Here is a 23460-nt window from a genome sequence, read left to right as displayed (position 1 = left end):
ATTGTTTTTTATGATTGATTTCAATTATGCAATAGGTTATCAACTAAAATATTTGAGTTTGAAGAAAAATAAACAATATTCATTACTTTCACTTAGTATGTTTATTGCATTTTAGTTTAGATTTTTTTATATTCCTTGAAGCAAAGCTCATTCAATTTCATATGAATATAGTTTGACAAAATGAATATAGCAGTAATTAGACATTTTCTCTGTATAACTCTTTATCCATTACTCATTTTCTCTGTATAAGGGATGTTTTGGTATCTTAGGTTGCTAGTTGGACAGGAAGAGATTAAAAATGTGATGAGACAGTCCTGCTCATCACTAGAAACACTGAAAAAAGTCAATCTGACAGATTTGCATCTTGACAATTTGATCTGTGGGGAAATCAAAAACTTCACCTGTGAATGCTAAATTAACTCTGGGAATCATCCTTGCAGTTCTTAAAAATCAAGGTTCCACATTAATATCACTGTAAAGTTTCTGGAAAATACTTGACACCCATTAAGAATTCTATGGTTAGTGATTATTATAGAAATTGGAGGTACAATTCAGAGAGCACGGTGTAAAATGGTACAAAAAGATTCATACTATTAGAGGTATTCAGACACTCAAGAGACCTTAAATGCAGCATGAAATTATATTTATTTCATGTACTAGTATTTTTGTCTAAGTATGTTATTAAATACAGTACAGTACTGATCACGTATTCCTTTTACACTCCTTCGTAAACCAATGCCTTTTTACAGTAAGGTATTTTTAAACAATATTAGTAATCCATGAAACCAGACGTACTTTTAAATTAGTTTATATAACTGCAGTGCGGTCATTATATAACGAACAGCATTCCTAACAGAGAAAATTAATCAATATGTTTTATTATAACAACTACATTTTGCGAGGCAGCAATGACACTGACATTCTTAACCTTTTAAACAAAACAAAATACATTAACATTTCATCCCTTGTAGTGATTTTAATGTAATTCAAAAGTAACATTTTCAAAATCCAAAATGTATTAAAAATCATTTAAGTTAGTTTATGTGAAATGCATGTGATGCATTTCTTAATTACTTTTGTTAAAAAGAAATTGCTTATATTCTCTTAAAATGCTTAATTGATTGAAACACGGTATGTGTAACACAGCTGAATGACATAGCCACAGATATTGTAGTTAGGACAAACTATAGCATAGAGATCTAAATGCAGCTGTTCACAATGTTCATTAACATACTAGCTTATATTCAATCTTGTGGAAATGTAATTAAATTTCAATTTAAAAGTACAGAAGTTACTTCTGTAAGAACATACTTTTAAAATGATTAAAAAGTTGGGGGAAATTGCTTTTAAGATATTCAGATTCAGATAATGTATTACTTCATATAGTAACAATGCACGTACTTCACGGATAATTCTAAGTGAAGACAAAAATCTTTTCCTCCAACATCTTGTTAATTTTGAAAAGTATCCCCTTGCAAAAGTAAACAATTATAATGGATTACTTCTTAAAAGTAACTGTCCCAAACACTGTGTATATTCCATTATGATGTCTTTCTTTCTACTCCAAACTGTTTTCCCGGCCTTACATATGTTTTCATTTACATGTATCACAAGCAACTCAAATGCTAACAGCTTTGAAGGTCTATATCGCTTTCATTATGCCTTATGAATGACACAGAATAAGTGAAAAGCAAAAGAAGGCAGCACTGCTCACTAGGTCTTCCTCTTATTCTCCCTTGTAACGTGGAGGTCTCTTCTCTTTGAAAGCTTCAAGACCTTCAAGTCTGTCCTTCGTCGGAATTACCTACAATGCACATTAAATAAAAATATCTTAAGAACATTTTTTACAAAGGTAACAGGGGCTAAACTGCCTAATTCTAAAAGTACTCAAAACGTCAGTGTTCAGTGTAAACAGATGGAACGATAAGGGGAAGTGAAGGCCACACATGGAAAAGAGTGTCAAGATAAAGGCAAGGGGGAATAAAAACGGAAATAGAGGGTAAGTTGAGGAAAGTAACATAGCAGATAATCTTAAATTGTTGTCAAGAAACAACAGCCATTCCCAGTGCCTTGCAATAGTATTCAGACCCTTGTGCACTTTTGCCATTTTGTTGCTTTAAAGTTTGTAGCCTTTGACGTAGCAATTAATATTAAACAGTATAAACACATTCAAAGCAACAAAAAACAAAGAGAAAGAAGTACAGTCAATAGATAATTTATATTAAAGAAATTGGAAAATACATGTTTGCATAAGTATTCCATATGTTCAAACCCTTTGCCTCAATTAATTTAGGAGAACCAAATTATCTTAACAACCCACGTAATTAGCTGAGTGGCCTCTGTCTGTCTACGATAACAGATGCACACATTGTTTCAGAATAAATGCACCTGTCTCCATAAGATCTCTCAGTCAAGTTCTGAATTTCAAGCCAACTTCAATTATGAAGACACAGCAGCTTTCAAAATAATGCAGGGATAAAGCTGTAGAAAGGTACAGATCAGAAGAAGAGCAATGAAGAATGTCATGACATGGAATTGTACATGGCAAAACAAATAACTAATAAGTGTATAAGTTTATCACACCACCCAGACACTGACAAGATCTGGTTGTCCTTCCAAACGGGTCAATAATGGCTTTGAAAGAGTTATAGACATAAATGACCGAGAAGGTAGGAAATAACCATGAATCAACAATATCCCAGTCATTTCACAAAGCTGGGCTATACAGCAGAGTGAAAGACCCATGCATCTGAGTTTGCATCAAAATATTCCATGATAATGTAACCATGTGGCAAAAAGTTTTGTGGTGTACATTGTAACTTTTAGTATAAATGCAGAGCATTTGGTTAAAAACATAGTCAAAACCATCCCTTTAGTCAAGTATTGTCATCGGGGCATCATGCTATAGGATGGATTTTTCAATTTGAGCATTCAGGGTCTGAATAGGAGATCAAGTTTAAAAAAATGTGCACACATACAGTAATTTTCTAATTTCATAAAATAGGACACCAAAGAAAGTGTCGGAATACTTTTACAAGGCACTGTATTTTTTGGCAGAAAAAGGCTTTGAAAAAGTAAATATAAATATAAAACCTGATCTCAGGTACCTGAGCATAACATGCTTCTTCAATTGCTAAACCTGTTGCCAAGTCAACCTAAAAGAGAAAAAAATAACATTACTTGATATTTAAAAACTCCCACATAAAAGTCAAACACGAGCTCTCTGGTGTTTTTTTTCTTGTGGTGCTTGTTAGAATGTACAGTATAATGAATTACCAAATAGAAATGGCACAGATTGACCTCAATATTCAATATAAATATAAAATGCAACCCTACAAACACCGTATTTTTACTCTTCATAGAAATGAGAATGTAGGTCGTAGACAGATATTATGTACTGTAGGTTCATCATCTACTGAAAAAATACATCATAAAAGATGTATCATAAAATTAAATCATAACAAAAAACATTAAAGTATTCACTATAAGTGGCAATACATTTTTTAGTAGTTTTGACATTCACTGCGGGGAAAAAAACATCTTCATCCAGCCATCTTCTAACCGCTTTATCCAATAGAAGGTTGCAGGGAAGCTGGAGCCTATCCTGGCAAGCAATGGGCTGGTGGTGGGATATACCCTGGTCAGGCCCATCACAGGGCAGACGCAGACGCAGACGCAGACGCAGACGCAGACGCAGACGCACACGCACAAACACAAACACAAACACAAACACAAAAATACAAACACACAACACACACACACACACACACACACACACACACACACACTGAACTAGTGCTAATTTTCCCTGAAGCCAATTAACCTACAGTATTTGACTTTGGCCTGTGGGAGGAAACCAGAGCACCTGGAGAAAATTCAGGCAAATACGGGGAGAACATACAAAGTTCATGCCGATAGCACCCCAGCAATTGAGCCTGCCTTAGGCTCATGCTTCCAAGCACTGCAAGGAAGCATGCTAACCACTTTGACACCGTGCCACCCAGCATATGGTATGTGCTTGTGCAACACTGAACCATATATGCCATAAGTGCAAAAGATTATCGAAGCATTTTCAACAAAGAGCTGCAGAAACAAAGGGCTTCAAGAAACGAAGGGCTGCAGAAATGCTGAGGTTGAGACCGTGTGCCTATCTGGCTAAAAGAAAAGTTTACCATGACACAAGTACAGCAGACTGTCACAGAATTCAATAAGCATTGCCAGCAGGTAACACAATAAAAGGTAAGTTTCTTTTCTGCTTAGTCAAGTAACAGACATAGATAGATCTGAGTTCACTAGTTGGCAGTCTTAGCCATATTTGAACCGGTCTCATGGTAACATTTTATAGTTCAAAGTGACTGCATATACACAGGTGACTAGTGACCTATGACCGGTGTGCCATTACCACCTAGAGAACTTGGAAAATCTAGGGTTTTCTGAACTGCTTTGTAACCTAGGAAGGTGATAATGAAAAATTCAACAATAAAATTTCACAGGACAAGGGTTTACTTGGGAGAGCAGAGGATGTGCTACTGACTTAAGGGAGGCAGACTGTTCTTAAAGGCTTTGTGTGAACAACTGAAAAAATCTGAATGTTTCTATTCAGTGACTTTTGTGCCCCTCTGATTACAACCCAGTAGGGAGCCCTAAAATTGCATTAAAAAACACAAAAAGAAACTGTTTATTCTTCAAATGAAATTCCATCCTACAAATGCTGCAGAGGAAACACAACTTAATAACAATAAAAGAGAAAGTCTGGAAACTACAATGCAAAATGAATGATACTAAGACCTGTCCCTAATGAACAGTAGAGACAATAGCAGAGACGAGAAGATTGAAGTAATTTAAGAATAAAAAAGTTACTGATAAAAAAGTAACATTCTTTTTTATTTTTCTATCGAACTGCTACGGAAAAAGAGTTACCAACTTTGTTGGGTACAGCAAGAACAGCAGTAGTATACCAAAAGATACTAATAAAAACACAGAAGAAACCTTTAGGACCAAGACACAATAAGAACATTGATGATATGTCCATGCTTTTGTTATTGTTCACTTTTGTCAGTGTCGCATGCTGAAAAAGAGGAGGTCCAATAAATTAATTAATGGTCAGTATTACGGTAGAGACTATCAAGCCTGGTCAGGTAAAGAGAACACAGTTTCTAATGGCTACTGTACTGACAGAGAAGTTTCTGAATTTCTGCATTTTTTAAAATAGAAATAGAAATTCGCTAAACAGCATACATATTTTAATATAAGCCATGCACATTTTAGCAACTGTAAGTTAAAAGTTATTGCCATAAAACAAAAAAAAAATCTCAGCTGTAGCTGCCAGAGGCACTTCATCAAATTAGGGAGGTGAATATCTAAAATTAAACTCCAAATACAGCTAGTCTATCAGTATGTGGGATGGAAACTTTCTTTTACAAAGGGAATAAATGAACAGTCAGCATGTTATGTTATTTGTGTTGAACTTGAGTGGTCCTGGCCAGTGTGTTTGCAGGTTTTATCGCTCTTATTTAATCAGAATCACCTAAAGAGCTGGGAGTAGCTGCTACATTAATCCTGTTAAGCTAGCTGGTTTAGTTCTCATCAAGAAGAGGAATGAAAATTGCTGAAACACTGGCCTTACACTGGATCAGCTGGACACCCTAAATAGTGATTCGACTGCCATACATCCATATGTTATTCACAGGTTCCCAGACTCATGCAACAGTTTTTTTTGTTGAGTTACATAATGATGTTTCTTTCAGAAAATGTGTTTTTTTGTAAATATAATGTGCTGTATATGGAGCTGCTGCAACCAGAAGCATGCACATAGTATGAATTTGTAAAGATGAAAAATCTAACAATCTTAGAGATCATTAAGCACTGCTTATTAGTGAAAACATACTGAAATACAGCATTAAATTCATTAATTAATCATTGTAAACTGCCTACTGAGCATATCTGCCTTTTGTTGTTACAGTATGTTGTTTTGTCCTGCATCGTCAATTTAGGTCAAAGTTAAATATGATCTGCTATTATGAATGTCAGATTGTTTTAGCTATTTATGCTTAGAAAGATATTTAAATGAAGAATGGAACATACTGTACGTATTTAAGAGATGTGCTCAACATTTTTTTTGCCGTCCACCTCTAATTTGTTCAGACAAATACACCTGAAACTATGAACTAAAGTGCTTATAGAAAGTTCACAACCTTTTTCAAAACGTTCACCTTTTTCTGCATAAGACACTGGAATAAATAAGAATTAAAATCTATCTACACATCCTACTCCACAACATCTTAGTGGAAAAAATATATAATTTTTGAAAAATAATCAAAGTGTCCAGCGCCTTGTAATAGCAATCCTAAATTACCTCAGGTGTAACAATCACCTTCAAAATCACACACCAAGATAATTGTCCTCCATCTATGTTAAGTAGTAGTGGTTCACATGATTTTAGGATAAATTCTGCAGTTCCTTCAGGTTTTCTTATGCTGGATAGTGTATTTCAAAGTAAAGACTCAACCACGAGCACCAAGGGGTTTTCATGAGAACTTCAGGACAAAGCTGTAGATCAAGAGATGGCTATAAAAACATTTAAAAAGACATTAAAACCTTGAAGCTTAAAACCTTTCAGAACACTTAATTTATTTTTTTTCTGAAAAAAAAATTTGGGGTAACCTTTTAACAAAGATTCCTGCACTTACTCAGTCCACAGTATATGGCTTTTCAAACATGTCTGTGAAAATATTTACATGGTTACCGGTTTTATGATATTCTTAAGATTGGTATTCTTCCACAATTTATCAGGAAATTTAATATCTTAAGTTAAAATAAGTCTTTAAATAATAATAGTCCTAACTTCTAATTGCATAATTGTAGAAGATTTGCTGACACTTCTTAAACCATCAACACAAAATTTTCTTATTTTATATCAAGGTTTGTTTGTACAAATGTACAAAGTCCCAAATGAATATGACTAGATGAATGCGCTTCTCTTTTCTAATTGTCTGTGCAGATAGCCAGATTATAAATTGAACAGTGCAACAGTCATATCTGCAAATTCTTTAGAAAAGACAAAGGGATATATCTATTTTATTTTTCACTCTTTTTCCAACATCATTTTAAAAAGTTTAAAACGTTTAGAGCAACATACCACTGGTAAGCAATGTTGATACTGAAAAAACAAAATCTAACAGGTTTATAATTAACTCATAATAATCCATAAATGTATCTATAAATGCAATTTTTAATTTATCTTAGCAATTTAAAACTTTTGTTATTTAAAAACTCTTGTTTTGGAAGGTTGCTTGATGTTCAGGATTTCATGCAAAAAACATATGAATCTAAATGCAGGTTTTGAAATTTAATTCATCCATACCATTAGAAGTTGAGTTGCTGTATAAACACTGTGGAATTATGGCTCTCAAAGACCAGGGCTAACTATCCCTGCTACACACAGCAAAGATTTACAAGAAGCTAAACATGGTCATCCCATTTGATTCCTACAATGCCACAGAAATTATTAACAACATGTTTTATATGCCAGCCATATCACTCTGCAAATCACAACTGGCAACCCACTGAAGTAAGCAGGTCTGAGCCTGGTCAGTACCTGGATGGGAGACCCCCTGGGAAAAACTAAGGTTGCTGCTCGAAGAGGTGTTAGTGGGGCCAGCAGGGGGCGCTCACCCTGCGGTCCATGTGGGTCCTAATGCCCCAGTATAGTGACGGGGACGCTCTACTGTAAAACAGGTGCCGTCCTTCAGATGAAACGTAAAACCAAGGTCCTGACTCTCTGTGGTCATTAAAAATCCCAGGGCGTTTCTCGAAAAGAGTAGGGGTGTAACCCCAGCAAGCTGGCCAAATTTCCCATTGGCCCTTAACGATCATTGCCTCCTAATAATCCCCACTATGAATTGGCTTAATTACTCTGCTCTCCTCCCCAGCGATAGCTGATGTGTGATGTGAGTTCTGGCGCACTATGGCTGCCAGAGTGCATTTAGAGTGCATTGATGAGATGGGAGATGATGTATAAAATTAACAAGAGTTCTGTGTCAAAATCTTACCTCAATCCCTTGATTAATGGCAAGTTTAGCCATTCTGACTGCTATGGGTCCCTGTAATTGAGAAACAAGGTTAATTGTTAAATAAACATAAAGTACTTCACAAACAAGGAAAAAGGATTTAAGTTGCTGTTTTTTTCCCTGTATTTTTACTTCTTACTATGATCTACATACCAGTTTAAGTTTTGATTAGTTACTGAATGAAAGAGCTCAGTGCTTAGTATGAGATCACATCAGTTCTGCCGGGTCTACTCTAGAGAAGTTGAACTCGTATGTATTGTACTATATTTCTCTACACACAGAACAACAAGGCAGACATTTTTTAAACAGTTACTCAGCCCTTTGATTTTTAAATAGTCTGTTATGTTTCTCAAAGGCTAGCAAAGCAAAAAAAAAATATAATTCATAATTAAATAATAATGCATAATTCAAATTAGTAATTATTTCAGTATAATTATACTAATTCATTCTATAATAAGAAATCTATCATCATGCACCAGAAGTACCACTGCACACCAACTGACCTAAGGAGGAATTTTAGGTAGTTGTGCCACATTGTGTAAGTCCTGTGTATAATTTTATATAGGACACTGGGATCCCTTATTCTTATTGGCCAGTATCATGGGATCGCTAATGACCCATTAAATGGAATGGGTTGGGGGTTGCAAAATTACACCTTTTAAACTAATAATCAGCTGTAAATGCATTAATGAGGTATTACAGATGGAACCATCTACCTTATTCAAATAACCCTTGAGTTAGGGCCAGGATAATGGTTCAAGGTATGGTCAGGATTAAGGTTTTATTAGTAGCATTTTCTGTCAATGTTTAATTAAATATACTGAATTTGCATATGTTAATAAGTGATATTTGCAACCTCTACTATGAAGCACCAAGCCATAATTATTAAGATACTAATAAATCACTTTTGACGTAGTCACAATTCTTTATATTTTCTGTTATCTCTTTAAAAATAGGTTTCAAACCACACTCATAGGTCAGGCCATTACTACATGTGTTATTAATACTTTACATATATATGGGATATATACTTTAAAATATATGGCATAGTATTTCCTTATAGAAACTAAAAATAAACTACACTTTCTAGTGACCCAAAGTATCAATGCAATTCATTTTTTTCTTTGTCAGATACTTTACTTGTTTTTCAGTGCACAAGCTTTGCACTGCAAACGTTTAGACATAGCAGATGAAATAAAAATGATGTACTTTACTCTCAACCTGTATAGTGCATATACACTATATAATCTAATACTGGAATACAAATATGTTACATTTCCCAGCACTTTAAACAGTACAGAAAATAGAATGCAATGAGTTCTATTTTAAACTGAGTTATACAAAGTAAATTAACAGAGTTCAAGCAAAGATTTGGAAATATAAGTCTCTTAAACAAGCCCTTAGAGGCATTAAAAGATATTTAGTCTTTAATCTTAAAGTGTTTTGTATGTAATTCCTTATCTAGCAAAGCAGATTGAATGTTTGCTCTAAAAACCAAATATGTTTACTGTAGGTTGAAAGACTCCTAACATACCACTGTGATTGATCTACAGTATGAAGGAAAACCACCGTTCTTAACAAGAGTGGAAAGAGATGCTTGTTAATCCTGCTCTGAACAGAGAAAGAATGGTACATATCTTGAAGCATGTACTGTGCTGACTCAGCCCAAGGCGCAGTCTGGGAAGCTTTAATGTTGAAGAAGGCGGGATTCACACGAAAGAGAGCACTTTACCTGAGGGATGAATTCTCGTGCCAGGTCTAGTGCTTTCCTGTAGGCAGCGTCTCCCGCCTTATTCTGCTCCACTGAGTGGTTCACGAGTCCCAGGGATTTGGCCTCGTCTCCATCCACCACTCGCCCCGAGAAGATGAGCTCCTTGGCTAGGGACGCTCCGATTGCACGAGGCAGTCGCTGGGTGCCACCTAAGAAAAGGCAGCAGATCAGTCTTTGTTACAGGATACCAGCAAAGATTTCACTGAATTCTTAAATTCTTAAATACAGTAAATTAAAAAAAACACTTAAGGCACTGACTGAATGAAAGAACACAATACAGGGATTATAAGGTATGTATAGTATATCATACAATAAAATGTCCATGGTATTAAATACTTATTATATTTATAGTTAGTAATATTATTAGAAACATTAATATTCTTGTTTCAATATTCTTTTTACAACTTTTTCTTACACTTGCAATATGTATATACAAATGTAATATTCCATAGTGGTGCTATCCACCTTTCAAAAACAGTACCTTTACATGTATTTGCTTTGGAGAACACATTATTTTAATTGCTTAGAAGAAGCCCTGTTAATCTGGAGTCCCTACACCACATTTAACAAGTGGAAAAATAGGAGTCTTCCAGAAAGCAATAAGATGTCTTTTTGAATAAAAAACATCAAGAACAAGGAAAACAATTTATTTCGAAAAATGTTACATTGGGGGAAAAGAATCTTTTGTTTCAATAATCTAACAACTACCATGATCACTTCAGCTGTTATTTATACATTGGCTTGATGAAAACAGCGGTTTTGCTTTAATGCCAACACAGAATATACTAGAACTTTTAATCTGTAAATGTGTAGGCTGTTTGGAAATGCAGCTCGGGGATGCATGACTCACACAGCATTGATATGTCTTGTTAGGATGCAGTTTCATTTCCAGGGTATTCTTTCAAGATGCATTAAGCATAGCTGCAACTGTCTGACTGGAAATACCAAATTTGCACTTAGAATAATCACGGCACGAGTCATTCAATAACACACCAATAGCAGTAAAAGGCCTTTGCTAAAATGGAAACACCTGGGTTAATGAGGGACAACCAGTATATTGAAAGCAAGGGCTTCCACAAGGTGTGCTCATAATTTAATTAAGCATATAACATCCCAGCATGCTTAAGGGCATGTGTAAAATATTTAACAGACCTGGTTGCCCATGTTTCTGGCTGGTATGGCTGCAAAAGACCTCAGTGACTTTGAATGAGAGGAGGATGCTGGGGCATGTTTGGCAGGAGGTTCAGTGACCAAGACATTACAACTTTCTAATGGTAATGTCAGCATGGACCTTCACTGGAAAGATATCATCAGCACAGAGCAGCAGTGAGCAGAAATGCAAGGCAAAACAGGCGAGCAACTGCAGAACAACTAACTGCTAATTTTAATCAGGGGACTAGCAGCCAATTTAATCACAAACGGTCAACCAAGAATGACACAAAAGCACTGAGTGCTTGGTTCCAAAAGTAAAAGCTTCTGGTGGTTCACTAATGTTGTGAGTCATATTTTCCTGGCATTTGAGTGCATTGCCTTATACCTTATAAAGGAAAATGCCAATCACAACGTAATAGTACTGGGTGATCATCTTCACCCCATGTTGCAATGTTTCTTTCCTGCCAGAAGGAGTGTCTTTTAGGATGACACTGGGACCCAAAGAGCAAGTGTGGGTGGATGAGCATGATTCTGATGCCTTCTCCGTCAGCAGACCTGAAACGAATCAGGTTTTCATGGGATATTCTGGAACAACGTCTGAGAAAGTGTTTTCCACCTCCATCAACCAGGCATGTGGTGATTGACTCTCTAGTGGACATAGACCCTACGCCACAGCACATACAGGCACAGGTCATACTGGTTGTACATGGCTGCTCAACACCCTATTAAATTACTTTACATTGGGGTTTCCATTTTTTGTCCACTACCTGTAGTATCATGAAGAATTTAAAGAACATTCTTTTGTTCTCTAACCTGTATAATCCCAGTAAAAGTCATTGTACCTAATAATATGGGTTAACAAAGCAGCTCCCATTACATTTCTGTTGTTGTTAAGTGAAAAATATCAGGTCTTTCTAATACAATATTTAGTATGAACGCAGGACATGTCTCAACATTCTCACATTTTTTTTCTGATAAGAGAAATGCTGTCTAAACAAATCAGTTTTAAAACGTGACCTAGATGTGTCTAGAGAAGACGCACATTCACTCAAAGACTGTTATTGTAAGGGCATAGAATGAATTGCTAACGCAAATGTTTTTAAGCTAGAGCTCTTATAAATGGCAGATAGCTGCACCAGAACCATAACACCAGAAAAGGAAAGAATTTGTAATCTCTGCATAAACAGGGTGACTATGGCATTGTTCATTTCTGCCTGCTAAGAGCTTATCTGTATCTGTTTAAAAGTGATCTTTTATTTTCTTCTGAATGAAATGCCTCATTTTCTGGTGCTTTACTCAATCTCTGAATCCTTGTGATTACTTTATTTTCCTTTGAAATACTGTACATATAATTATAAAAAAACAGAAATGTACGTTCATAGCTATGAAGAATTTCTGACTAATAGGTTAACTCCACAGACATCTTAAATGCAATGTTATGAAAAAAATTGTCTCTGGTTCAAAGTCAGAACTAAGATGACTTTAAATTTGATTTAACATGAAAATAATACAGTCTGGCAAAATCAACTAGTGAAAAGCCTTTATGAATATACCATACCTTTTGAAAATGAATATAAAGCATACATTCACAAATTGCAGCTTGTCAAACATAATTAATGGGAACTTAAAGAGACATTTAACATCTTACCAGAAGTACATCTTAACATTATTTTTGTATGACTAGTTTATGTTATGAAACAATAATTCTTACCTCTTATAATCAGAACTCATTGTTTTCCCTGGATGACAGTTATATACTACAAACCAGTCCATTGTATTAATAAACATTGCACAGGAGTCTAATCATTCCGCTGCACAAGAAGCGTTTGCTAAAAAATGCAGTAAATGCGAACAACGTTAATACCCCTGAAGTACATACTGTAATTTAACATTTGAAAATGCTTATTTCATTCACTAATAAAAAAATAGATATACCATTTATTGTTGTTCAATTCAGGTAAAGACGGTAAAATTCTTCTCTGTTAATATATCTTATTTTTTCCAGCAGAGTTACTGTTTGGGTTTCAACTTCCACTTTACATATACAACAAGCGGTCATTATTGCAACAATTAAAAATTAAAAACAATTGTCTGATCATGCCACTCCACTCATGCTATAAAAATGAATAATATCCACTACCCTTACATATATCACTGTACATATAACTGATGTAGATTCTGAATGTGTATGTAAAACTATTGCTGTCATATCAAGGTCAGTCAACAATTACTGTATATTCAATGCTGATTTTTTTTACCTAGAGGATGACTGGATTGTTAAGATCAAAGTGAGTTTTGTCAGCTCCTGGACGCAAACAACACCTTTTATGCAACAGAGTTATTCACTTTGTGAATTTCAAACTACATTAGAAAATACATAATGTATATAGATATCATCCAAACTTTTGACTACTTCTGGCAAAACCACAATATTAATTTAGACTTGCACAATACATTATGTCATTGTGACCACTGCAAATGATTAAATGCACTTTTGAGTAAAAACCTACTGTAGATCTGTCAGTTCTGCTTGTTGTCTGTTACAACCTGTTTTTCTTTGACAGAAATGTGAACAAATTCACTCCATCTTAATTTTTTCTCACGTATTTCAAAGTGTCACACAAATGTTCTGGGCCAAGCAGGCAGACATTGGTTTTTGCTGAAGTAGTGCAAGTACAGTAGGTCAGCATGTGTAGGCTGCAAAGGAACAAGTGTCACACCCGAAGAAGGCTCCACAGCCGAAACATTGTGTTTCTTTTCTTCTCTTTTCAGCATGGAATAAAGCTTTACCTCTTCATCTATTTTTGCCGCTCAGTTGAGTACTTTTTTTCTGTGATGTGAACTTTACTGACGCATTTTTCAACAAATAAGGAAACTTAATATGTGTACTGTCTTATTGAGCAAAACAAGAAAGAATAAAGTAAAGGAATATAAAGTATAAATATCACAGGCAAATTAAAGTTACATCATTATGAAAGAAAAATTACACTAGAAGCAACAAAATATGCTTACATGATTTTCAGTCAGGGACTATGTTGAACAAATCAATGCATAGTCATTAAAGAGCATGCCAGACTAATAAGTTGAAAAGCATGTAAGGGCAGCATGATAAATTTGAAGAGTTCAGACAACAACAGTTTCCATTTATTATGGTAGCTCTCATTTGAAAAAAATACATATGTAAAAGTTTTTTCCCTTAATGATGAATCGTGCTAGATATTAAATTAGTCTAAACAATTAAGTGACTGTTCAGAAGCCACAAAAATAGCAGAGCTGTAATTATCACTGATGAGAAACCTTTTCAATGAAAAATATAATGAGCCCAGCCACATTTACACTGTCAAACGTGTCTGAAAGAAACGTGTTACAAATACTTTGATTCTCTAATTAGAAAAGCGTATACATAAATAACAAACATGTTCCATACTCCTTGAGACCAAGGTTCAAAGGATGAAAAAATATTTCACTCTGTGGTTTTGAAGTCAAGTAGAGTCAGAGTAGGCAAAGAAGGCCTCTTCCATCTTTTTGATTTCACCAGCAATTACTGAGAGAGGAAGACCCATATGAAAACGTATGTAATGGGACCCATCAAATTTGAATGTGTGCAGGTTTCTTATCTGAAAGTTAGGTTCACAGACTGAATAAGACGCAAGTATTTGTTTTACTCATCTGCACTGCTCGACAATGTGCAATCAACAACTTTGAGTTTCATTTTACAAACCACTCAAACCGCCAATTTCAATGCTATTAGATGCTAAAAGATATGAGATGCTGCAAACCACATTCTTACAGAGCTATTAGATTTAACAACTATAGAGTACACCACAGAGTAGTGCGTCTTCAAGAATATATTTTACCAGAAATGCCTTACATCGATAAACACAGTCATAACTGTCACAAACATGACAACACAATAAAACAACATGAACAAAAACCACATACCAAAATAAAATTTAATAAAGGACTCAGAAAGTCCTTATGACCTCTCAAATCTCTAGATAGATAAATACTTTATTGATCCCGTGAGGGAAATTGCAGTGCAACAGCAGCTTAACACACACAACACAGCCACAGTGTAACGAATTATATAATAATAGTACAATACATACAATACAATACAAGAGTTACTCACAGTCCGGACGCACAAGAACAAACTAGAACAGAACAGTACACAGAAAATCGTATCACACTCATATCACACATATGAATATAAATATAGATGTAACTATAGATATAAATATAAATGTATTGCACAGGTCCCTGGCATATATTGCACAAAAAGTGGTTGTAAACGGGAAAAAGAAAAAGAAAGAGAACAGATGTAGCAGTAGATGTGTAGATGCGTTTAGTCCAGAAACAGGTCACTGTCGATGTTGCCTCTGCCAAGACGCAAGGTGGATGCATTGTACAGTCTTATGGCAGACGGCAAGAATGACCTCCTGTAGCGCTCCCTGTCACACCGTGGATGAATCAGTCTATTGCTGAACGTGCTCTTCATTCCTGCAAGCCTGTCATAGAGGGGATGGGAGAAGTTGTCCATGATGGCCTCTAGTTTGGACATCATTCTCCTCTCAGCCACTACCTCCAAGGAGTCCAGGTCAAACCCAATGACAGAGCTTGCTCTCCTGATGAGCTTGTTCAGCCTTTTGGAATCTACTGCTCTAATCCCAGAGCCCCAGCACACCACTGCGTAGAAAATGGCACTCGCTACCACCGACTGATAGAACATGTGTAGCATCTAACTACACACATTGAAGGACCTGAGCCTCCTCAAGAAGTAGAGTCGGCTCTGTCCCTTCTTATAGATGGCCTCGATGTTCTTAGACCATTCCAGTCTATCGTCGATGTGCACTCCCAGGTACTTGTACGAGTCCACCATCTCCACGCCACTCCCATGGATGTAGACAGGAGTAGGTTTGACCTTTTTCCTCCTGAAATCTACCACCAGTTCCTTTGTCTTTGTAACATTCAGTTCCAAGTGGTTCACCCCACACCACTCCACAAAGCTGCTGACCAGTCCTCTGTACTCCTCCTCCTGCTCACCCTTGATACATCCCACAATTGCAGAGTCATCTGAGAACTTCTGCAGGTGGCATGACTTTGAGTTGTACTTAAAGTCCGAAGTATAGAGGGTGAAGAGGAATGGAGAAAGAACTGTCCCTTGAGGTGCCCCTGTGTTACTCACTACCTGTTCAGACACACAGTTCTGAAGTCTCACAGACTGTGGTCTGCCTGTCAGGTAGTCAGTGATCCACGAGGTCGTGGAGGCATCGACTTGCATCTCCTCCAGCTTCCTCCTTAGAAGTAAGGGCTGGATGGTATTGAAGGCACTGGAGAAGTCGAAAAACATGATCCTTACAGTGTTGCCAGCCCTGTCCAGGTGTGAGTAGGCCCTTTGCAGCATGTAGATGATCGCATCCTCCACACCAACACTGGGCTGGTAGGCAAACTGTAGGGTGTCCAGTGATGAGCTGACCAGGGGTCTCAGGTGGGATAAGACCAGCCTCTCCAGTGTCTTCATGATGTGAGAAGTCAGTGCAACTGGTCTGTAGTCGTTGAGGACAGAGGGGCGCCCTTTCTTTGGTACCGGGACCAGGCATGATGTCTTCCAGAGCACCGGGACTCTTTCCAAGCGCAGGCTCAGGTTGAACAGTCGCTGGAGCACTCCGCTCAGCTGATCAGCACAGGCCCTCAGAACTCTGGGGCAGATGTTATCTGGTCCTGTGGCCTTACCCTCGTGCAGCCTCTTCAGCTCCTTCTTCACCTGGTCAGCTGTGATGGTCAGCCTGGCCTGGGGGATGGTGCTCATAGTGCTTTCAGTGCTGCAGGTGTTAATGGCGGAGGTGTTGGAGAGTGGCAGCTGTGGGGGATGGGTGGGTGAGTAGCCGTCAGGGGTTGTGGCTGTAGGCGGCCATGTTTGTGGGGGGATGGAGGAGGTATTGGGCAGTCGCAGCTGTGAAGGGTTAGGGAGCGTGTGGCTGTGGGGGGATGGGTGTTGTGCCACAGAGGACCCAGAATCAAACCTGTTAAAGAACTGGTTCAACTCGTTGGCCATCTCCAGGTTCCCTTCTGTTGCACCCCCAGCCTGTTTGAAGCCAGTGATCTCTCTCATGCTGCTCCATACATCTCTCACCCTATTCCTTTGCAGCTTGTCCTCTATCTTCTTTCTGTATGCGTCCTTGCTCTCTCTTAATTTCTGCTTTAGCTCCCTCTGTACACGCTTGACCTCTTCCTTATCTCCCCTCCTAAAGGCTCTCTTCTTGTCATTCAGAAGAGCCTTCAGGTCGCTGGTGATCCAGGGTTTGTTATTGGAAAAGCAGTGTACGTCTTTGGTGGGGATGGTGTTATCTACGCAGAAGTTAATATAGTCAGTGACACAGTCCACCATGCTGTCTATGTCGTCCCCATGTGGTTCGCACAGCACATCCCAGTCGGTGGCCTCCAAAGCACCACGTAGATCCTCCATAGCCTCCTGAGACCATCTCCTCACAGTCCTCATGGTCACAGGTTGGCGCTGGACAATAGGCGTGTACAGTGGTGTAAGCAAGATGGTCTCTAATGGTCTCTTCCAATATTTTCACGTATGTCTCTCGAGTATTAATATTAGTATTAATTAATATAACTTGATAGCTGTGTATTTAATTAAATGCACTTCTATGGATGCCCCTCCGACCTATAAATTAAGTAGGGTATACCATGCTTCAGTTGAAAACACCTGAATTTAGATGCTCTCTTGCCTTAGGAAGAATCCGGGTTCTGTTAATGGCAGAAGGCACTGGAGTCAGTTTTCATTGTCACTGCACTGACTGCTGTCTCAAACTCGCTAGTGGATGCAGCAGAGCTAACAAAACCGCAGTCTTACTTTGGCATGGGTCCTGGTGTGGATGACTGGGAAGGAGGCTGAGTAGAGTGAACTGGCCCCCTATTAATGAGTGGTAAAGAGACCTACAGCACTTTGGGACTCCCTGTCATTGCAAGACAGAGTGGTGTATTGGTCATTGAAGGAGCTCTGGCAAGTTTAATATACATTCTTCTTTGTATCAATTCATTTATTTATTGTGTATTTTGAATCTGCGTGTTGCTTGTTTATCTGTCACTGTCAATCTGTTATCTGTCAATTTTTTTTAATTCACATAACACTTCAGTAAGGAATTTGTATTTATCTGCTTCAGATGTACATTCCTCATCAATATGTAGTCAGTTTTTCATTATTGGTTTTAACACAAATCTGTATATAGTATTAGAGTGCTATGCATCTGTGCAGTGCTGTGTTTTTATTAATGTACTTTATTATGTTTTCTGACTCTGAGTTAATTATTATATTAGATCAATCTTATTTAATGCAACACAATCAGTAAAGGTTTAGTTTCCAAACCTCATGAGTCTTTCAAAAATGTTTTCCTTTTATTTCACACCACTGTGTTTGGCAAAAGTGTCCATTTCCTAAAAAGCCGTGGTAAAACCTAATGCACAGTATTTGTAATGTTATTCTGCTTCAAAACACCAAGTGCTTAATCATGTTGTAAATGGCTCTGGAGGTTGATTTCTATGAAGAATATAGTCTTTCTGTCCATCTGGATCTCCCAGATGATCTTTATAATATAAAATAATTAGTAATTTGTATGGTTGCAACAAGCTTGTCTGGTTTCAGGAAATGATTTGCCTCATATATTACTGGCAAGGGCTTCTATGTGGCCATCATATACTGTATCATACAGTATATATTGTGGCATTTGTACAGAATATGGATCAGTTCTTGAAAAATGTCACTGTATACCTCGATCATGTACAGTAACTGGCATTATAAGAGACAAGTCCAGTTACATTTTTAAAAGCTACTTTAAAAGCAAATCTATTTTACAATGTCTGTACTGTACCACTACAGTTTATGCTAAAATAATTGTGAATTCACTGGTAACTCATGGTCCTTGTAAAACAAAATGTGCAACACAGTGATCAACTGCAGCTGTAGATTCATTGGTAAATACTGTACAAATACACCACAGACATTGGGATTTTTCTTTTGAGCAAACCAACAGTCGACATGAAATACTCCTAAGTGTAGGAATTTGCCCATTATTTTTTATATTTCTGTTAAGAAAAGAATGGATTTTAGCATGGTTAACTTTTATCATGGAATATTAGCACAAACTAATGCTTCTATCAAATTGTAAATCATAACATGCCTATGTTGCAAGGCTTTTTTCCCTGTATTTTTTATAGGTCTCCTTTTCACATTCTCTCTACCTCTCTCAATTCATCTCAAGCTTGTATTTTCTGTTTTATTGATTTAAATGATCAATTGCCAGTCAGTGCACAGTACACTAAGTAAATACTGTTGCACTCATTCATTAAATGGAATGTTTTTTTCATAATTCATGCATCCATTTTTAATTTTCTTTACACATTAATTTCTAACTGTATGATTAATCACAGTTCTTATACTGATTACCTAATAATTGCTGAAAAAAGAGTAACTACAGCACTAGCTGGAGGATAATGATTGAACTACAGATTAGGAGCCTTAAAGGTCACATGGCCTTTTAAAAACTGAAGTAAAACTTCAGGTACTAGCCATAACACACTTACAACCTTGAAACATCACAAATCTTCATCAACAGCTTGATAATGATGGCAATACATTTTATGTCCATCTTAGTAATTGGTTCACATCCTGTTTTCTGTACTCGTTTTCTTATTTCTGCTGAGACTGCTGTTTAGAATTCAGCTAATGATGCTTTTTAAATAAAAATTCAATAACTGACAATATTTATGAGGAAATGAATAGGGGAAGCCTACCATGTCACATGTTTTGCCGTACAAGATATAACTAGTGAGTTTCAGAGAACTCTGCAAAGCTAATTGGCTTCCTAGTGTTTTGTTTCACTTTAAAAACTTCTTAAAATTTCTGTTAGCACTGGAACAAAAAAATACAGTACAATAATGATATAAAGACACCTTAAGGAGTGATTAACTGGAAAATATGTCTTCTTTTATATTAGTGTTTAGAGGAATATGGTGTGTTAGCAATAACTTGTATCCATTAGCAATATTTTCCCCCAATTTTGAGCACACATTCACCTGTAAAAATTACACAAAAGCCACAGTAAAAGCACAGGCAAGTGAAATTCAATCAGTCCATAATGAGAGGTGAGCACCAGTACACGATACGGATGCTGAAGTATGCAAACAATCGAGCTGCCTGAGAGGCAGCATGATTTACCCAAGACTAGCTGAAACTGGCTAAGAACTTGTCCATGAGAAGTGAACAATCACTTGAGTAAAGCAGAATATATCCTTGAGTACAAATGTTTCACAGTCTGAGCACTTTTTAATGGATTGATTAGATACAGTATAACTGCTGCTGTGGAGCACATTACTCATTGAGCTTTAGGTACATAGCCGCAGTTTGACTATGAGGACACATCTGTAGTGATGAGAATTAATTTGCTTTAAAACAGTTCATGAGAATTTAAGTCATGCCTTCCTTATTCTGATGACAAAAGAGTGCATGGCTTTCCACAAATTATATTGCTTGGGAAACTGCACATTTCTGCCTAAAAATTACTTTTTTTTCAGATCTCAAGTAATGCATGTGCTCGGCATTTGACCTTGTTACAAAAGTATTACACAACAGTTTGGATATAAAAGCGTTTACACAAGGAACAGCCCAGCTACATTGCATCACACATGAGTGTAGCAATGTGTAACACTCAGATTTCAGTTATTTTCATTGTGCCTGCTATGAGAAGTGATGAATGTTTCACCGTCTTGGCATGAGTTAGTTTTAAGGTATCCGTGAGAGTTTATGATGGATATGAAGCAGACTCCTAGAAAAAGACTAGGTGTTACCTTAACATCTTCACCATATGTATATTTTTTATTCCAATTAAGGATTTTTAAAATATTTTTCTCCATGCAGGACCCAAAATGCATATATTGCAATTTATAATAATAATAATTGCTTACACTTATATAGCGCTTTTCTGGACACTCCACTCAAAGCGCTTTACAGGTAATGGGGACTCCCTCCACCACCACCAATGTGCAGCATCCACCTGGATGATGCGACGGCAGCCATAGTGTGCCAGAACGCTCACCACACATCAGCTATCAGTGGGGAGGAGAACAGTGATGTAGCCACTTTATAGATGGGGATTATTAGGAGGCCATGATTGGTAAGGGCCAATGGGAATTTTGGCCAGGACACCGGGGTTACACCCCTACTCTTTTCGAGAAACACCCTGGAATTTTTAATGACCACAGAGAGTCAGGACCTCGGTTTTACGTCTCATCCGAAGGACATAAGGACGAATTTCTCACTGTATACTGCAATGAACATTTAAAATGATTTTAATGGTGCTTTCGGAAGTACCTATTCGATGACTGCAAAACAACTCAAAGGACTGTAAACAAGTGTCAAAAACCTGAGCATTACTATATATTGCTTTTATGTTTTTCTGCAAAAATTCAGTCATTTAAAACAGATGTGTATCAAATACAGTAACTGTAAAAAATAAAAGCAGCTGATTCACTCTACTTTTGTTTTGATTCACTCTGCATTTGTTTTGAATTCAGTTAGAGAAACGATGCCCTTTAGCTACTTTATCTAAAGCTTCTGGTAATTTAAACAAAACAAAACACGTTTTCTCATCATGTTGTGCAATAGTGACTTTTAATACAAAACTGCTTTTGTAACACGATACAGGAAAGAATTTCTTCACAGTTAAATTTTCCTGGTATGACCAAATTCCTGCCAAGTGTTAAGGAATTAGTTTTCAAAGGTCACTTGGCTGCTCTTGCATAATATGTGCAAAACAAAAAAAGGGAATCTCTACTACGGAAAGCAGTAACCATTGGATGATGTGCTGAAGATGTCATTAGAAGCAATGGTAGTGGGGAAAAAAATACCTTTGCTTCTAATGGCATCTTTAGCACATGATATAAATGTTAATCAAGACCTTACAAGATATCGTGAGCTGTTTTAAAAATCATATTCATGAATACCCTGTATGTCTTGAGACAAAGCTGTGACTGCACTGCATTATGTTGTATTAAGATCACAGAGACTCAATAAGACTAATAAAATAAGTGTAATCTTCTCAGGCCAAGTATAAAGTAACCACAATAAGGACCCAGAGCTTTTGTTATTATCTTGATGCATCCTGTCTCCATTTGGACACAGGAAGAGCTTTGAAGGATAAACTTGGCTGCCATAATGGCTAGGCAGGTAGTCATGTGATGCTACTTAGTCCTGTTGCAACCATTATCATAACACAAAAATGTGTCCCAAGATTATTATCAAATCCCAATCTTGGTTGCTGAGAAAATATGAGGTATTACATCAAAAACTTTTGACCACTTCAAATAAGGTGGAAATGTACTATGCAGACTACACAACTTCCCGCCATTGGTAAATTACTGAATGCCTAACTTTGATCTGAGCTCAAAAGGGAGATTATACCTCATAATGGAAAAGCAGGCATATCATGTTCTACACTGAAGATGCCTTTACGGTCTTTTAGATCACATCTTTGGGTCATAAAAACATTGATAAACACTGCTGACTTGAGTTGTGACAATCTAAGGGTGCTTATACTGTAAATTTTTTTCTGGGGGTATTTCTATTAAAGACATTTCAGGACACTCAGCTAAGAATTTGGCCAGTTGAGCCTTCTGTTAAAAGATGAGCCCAAAAAACAGCAATGCCCTATTATGCCACTTATGAAGTCAGAGATGAGGGCTCTATCTCACATGAAGAAAAGGAACTTCATGCATAAAAACTAGCATACTGTAGGCAACATTTTGCTTTTTTTATGTAGAGAGAAAGAAGGTTATATCTATAACAGAGCGTCAAATTAATGACAGAGGGATAAAAGAGAAACTAACTTATTACGATTTTTAGACTTTGAACAAAAAATTAGAAGCTCATTCTTGCATTGCTAAATTTTAATTATTGGAAGCAAGATACACTAATCTTCCTTCTTTCTGTGTAACAATATTTGCTATTTAATCACTGTATTCTGTGGGTTTCTTCATTGCATCTCTTTAAAAACATGCTACTGAAACCAATGTAAATCGTCTATTAAAAGTTCAACATTTCTTTTCTGAACAAAGCAGTTTTTCCCATTTTAAAATATATATATATTGTTCTGAAACAATTCTCCTTCTTTAAAATGTATTTTTTGGTTCAAAATACTTGGTGATCAAAAGAGAAAATGTTCTACTCATTTATACTGCACTGACAGCAAAAAGATCAAATGAAGAAATGTGAATGTTTGGTCATTGATCTAAAAGTCTGCTTTTGAACAGTAATATGAAATAATAACACAAGCCTTGCTATCTTATGAGATTCATCACTTCAACTAATATACACAGCCAGTTCCTTAAGTTCATTATACATGTAATTCAACATTGAATTGCATTTGATATATATATATAAATCCTGTCAGTTTTTCATTTGATTTC

The 23460-nt window shown here is 36.6% G+C and overlaps 1 protein-coding gene across 1 annotated transcript in view; it reads right to left on the bottom strand.

The window, feature by feature from the left end:
• Window positions 1-626: 626 nt before the first annotated feature.
• Window positions 627-23460, bottom strand: part of auh (AU RNA binding methylglutaconyl-CoA hydratase) — a 95548-nt gene continuing 72714 nt past the window's right edge. The window contains exons 7-10 of the mRNA XM_088909925.1: window positions 9802-9989; window positions 8052-8102; window positions 3108-3155; window positions 627-1804 (exon numbers count right to left, since the gene is read on the bottom strand). Coding sequence (XP_088766051.1) covers window positions 1727-1804; window positions 3108-3155; window positions 8052-8102; window positions 9802-9989 — 365 coding nt within the window. The 3' untranslated portion in view covers window positions 627-1726. The remainder of the gene's footprint in view (window positions 1805-3107; window positions 3156-8051; window positions 8103-9801; window positions 9990-23460) is intronic.

This window comes from Atractosteus spatula, chromosome 3 (assembly GCF_055471065.1).
Source record: "Atractosteus spatula isolate fAtrSpa1 chromosome 3, fAtrSpa1.hap1, whole genome shotgun sequence".
NCBI lineage: Eukaryota > Metazoa > Chordata > Actinopteri > Semionotiformes > Lepisosteidae > Atractosteus > Atractosteus spatula.
The sequence above is the reverse complement of the archived record's forward strand: the minus strand, read 5'-3'. Positions and strand labels throughout refer to the sequence as shown.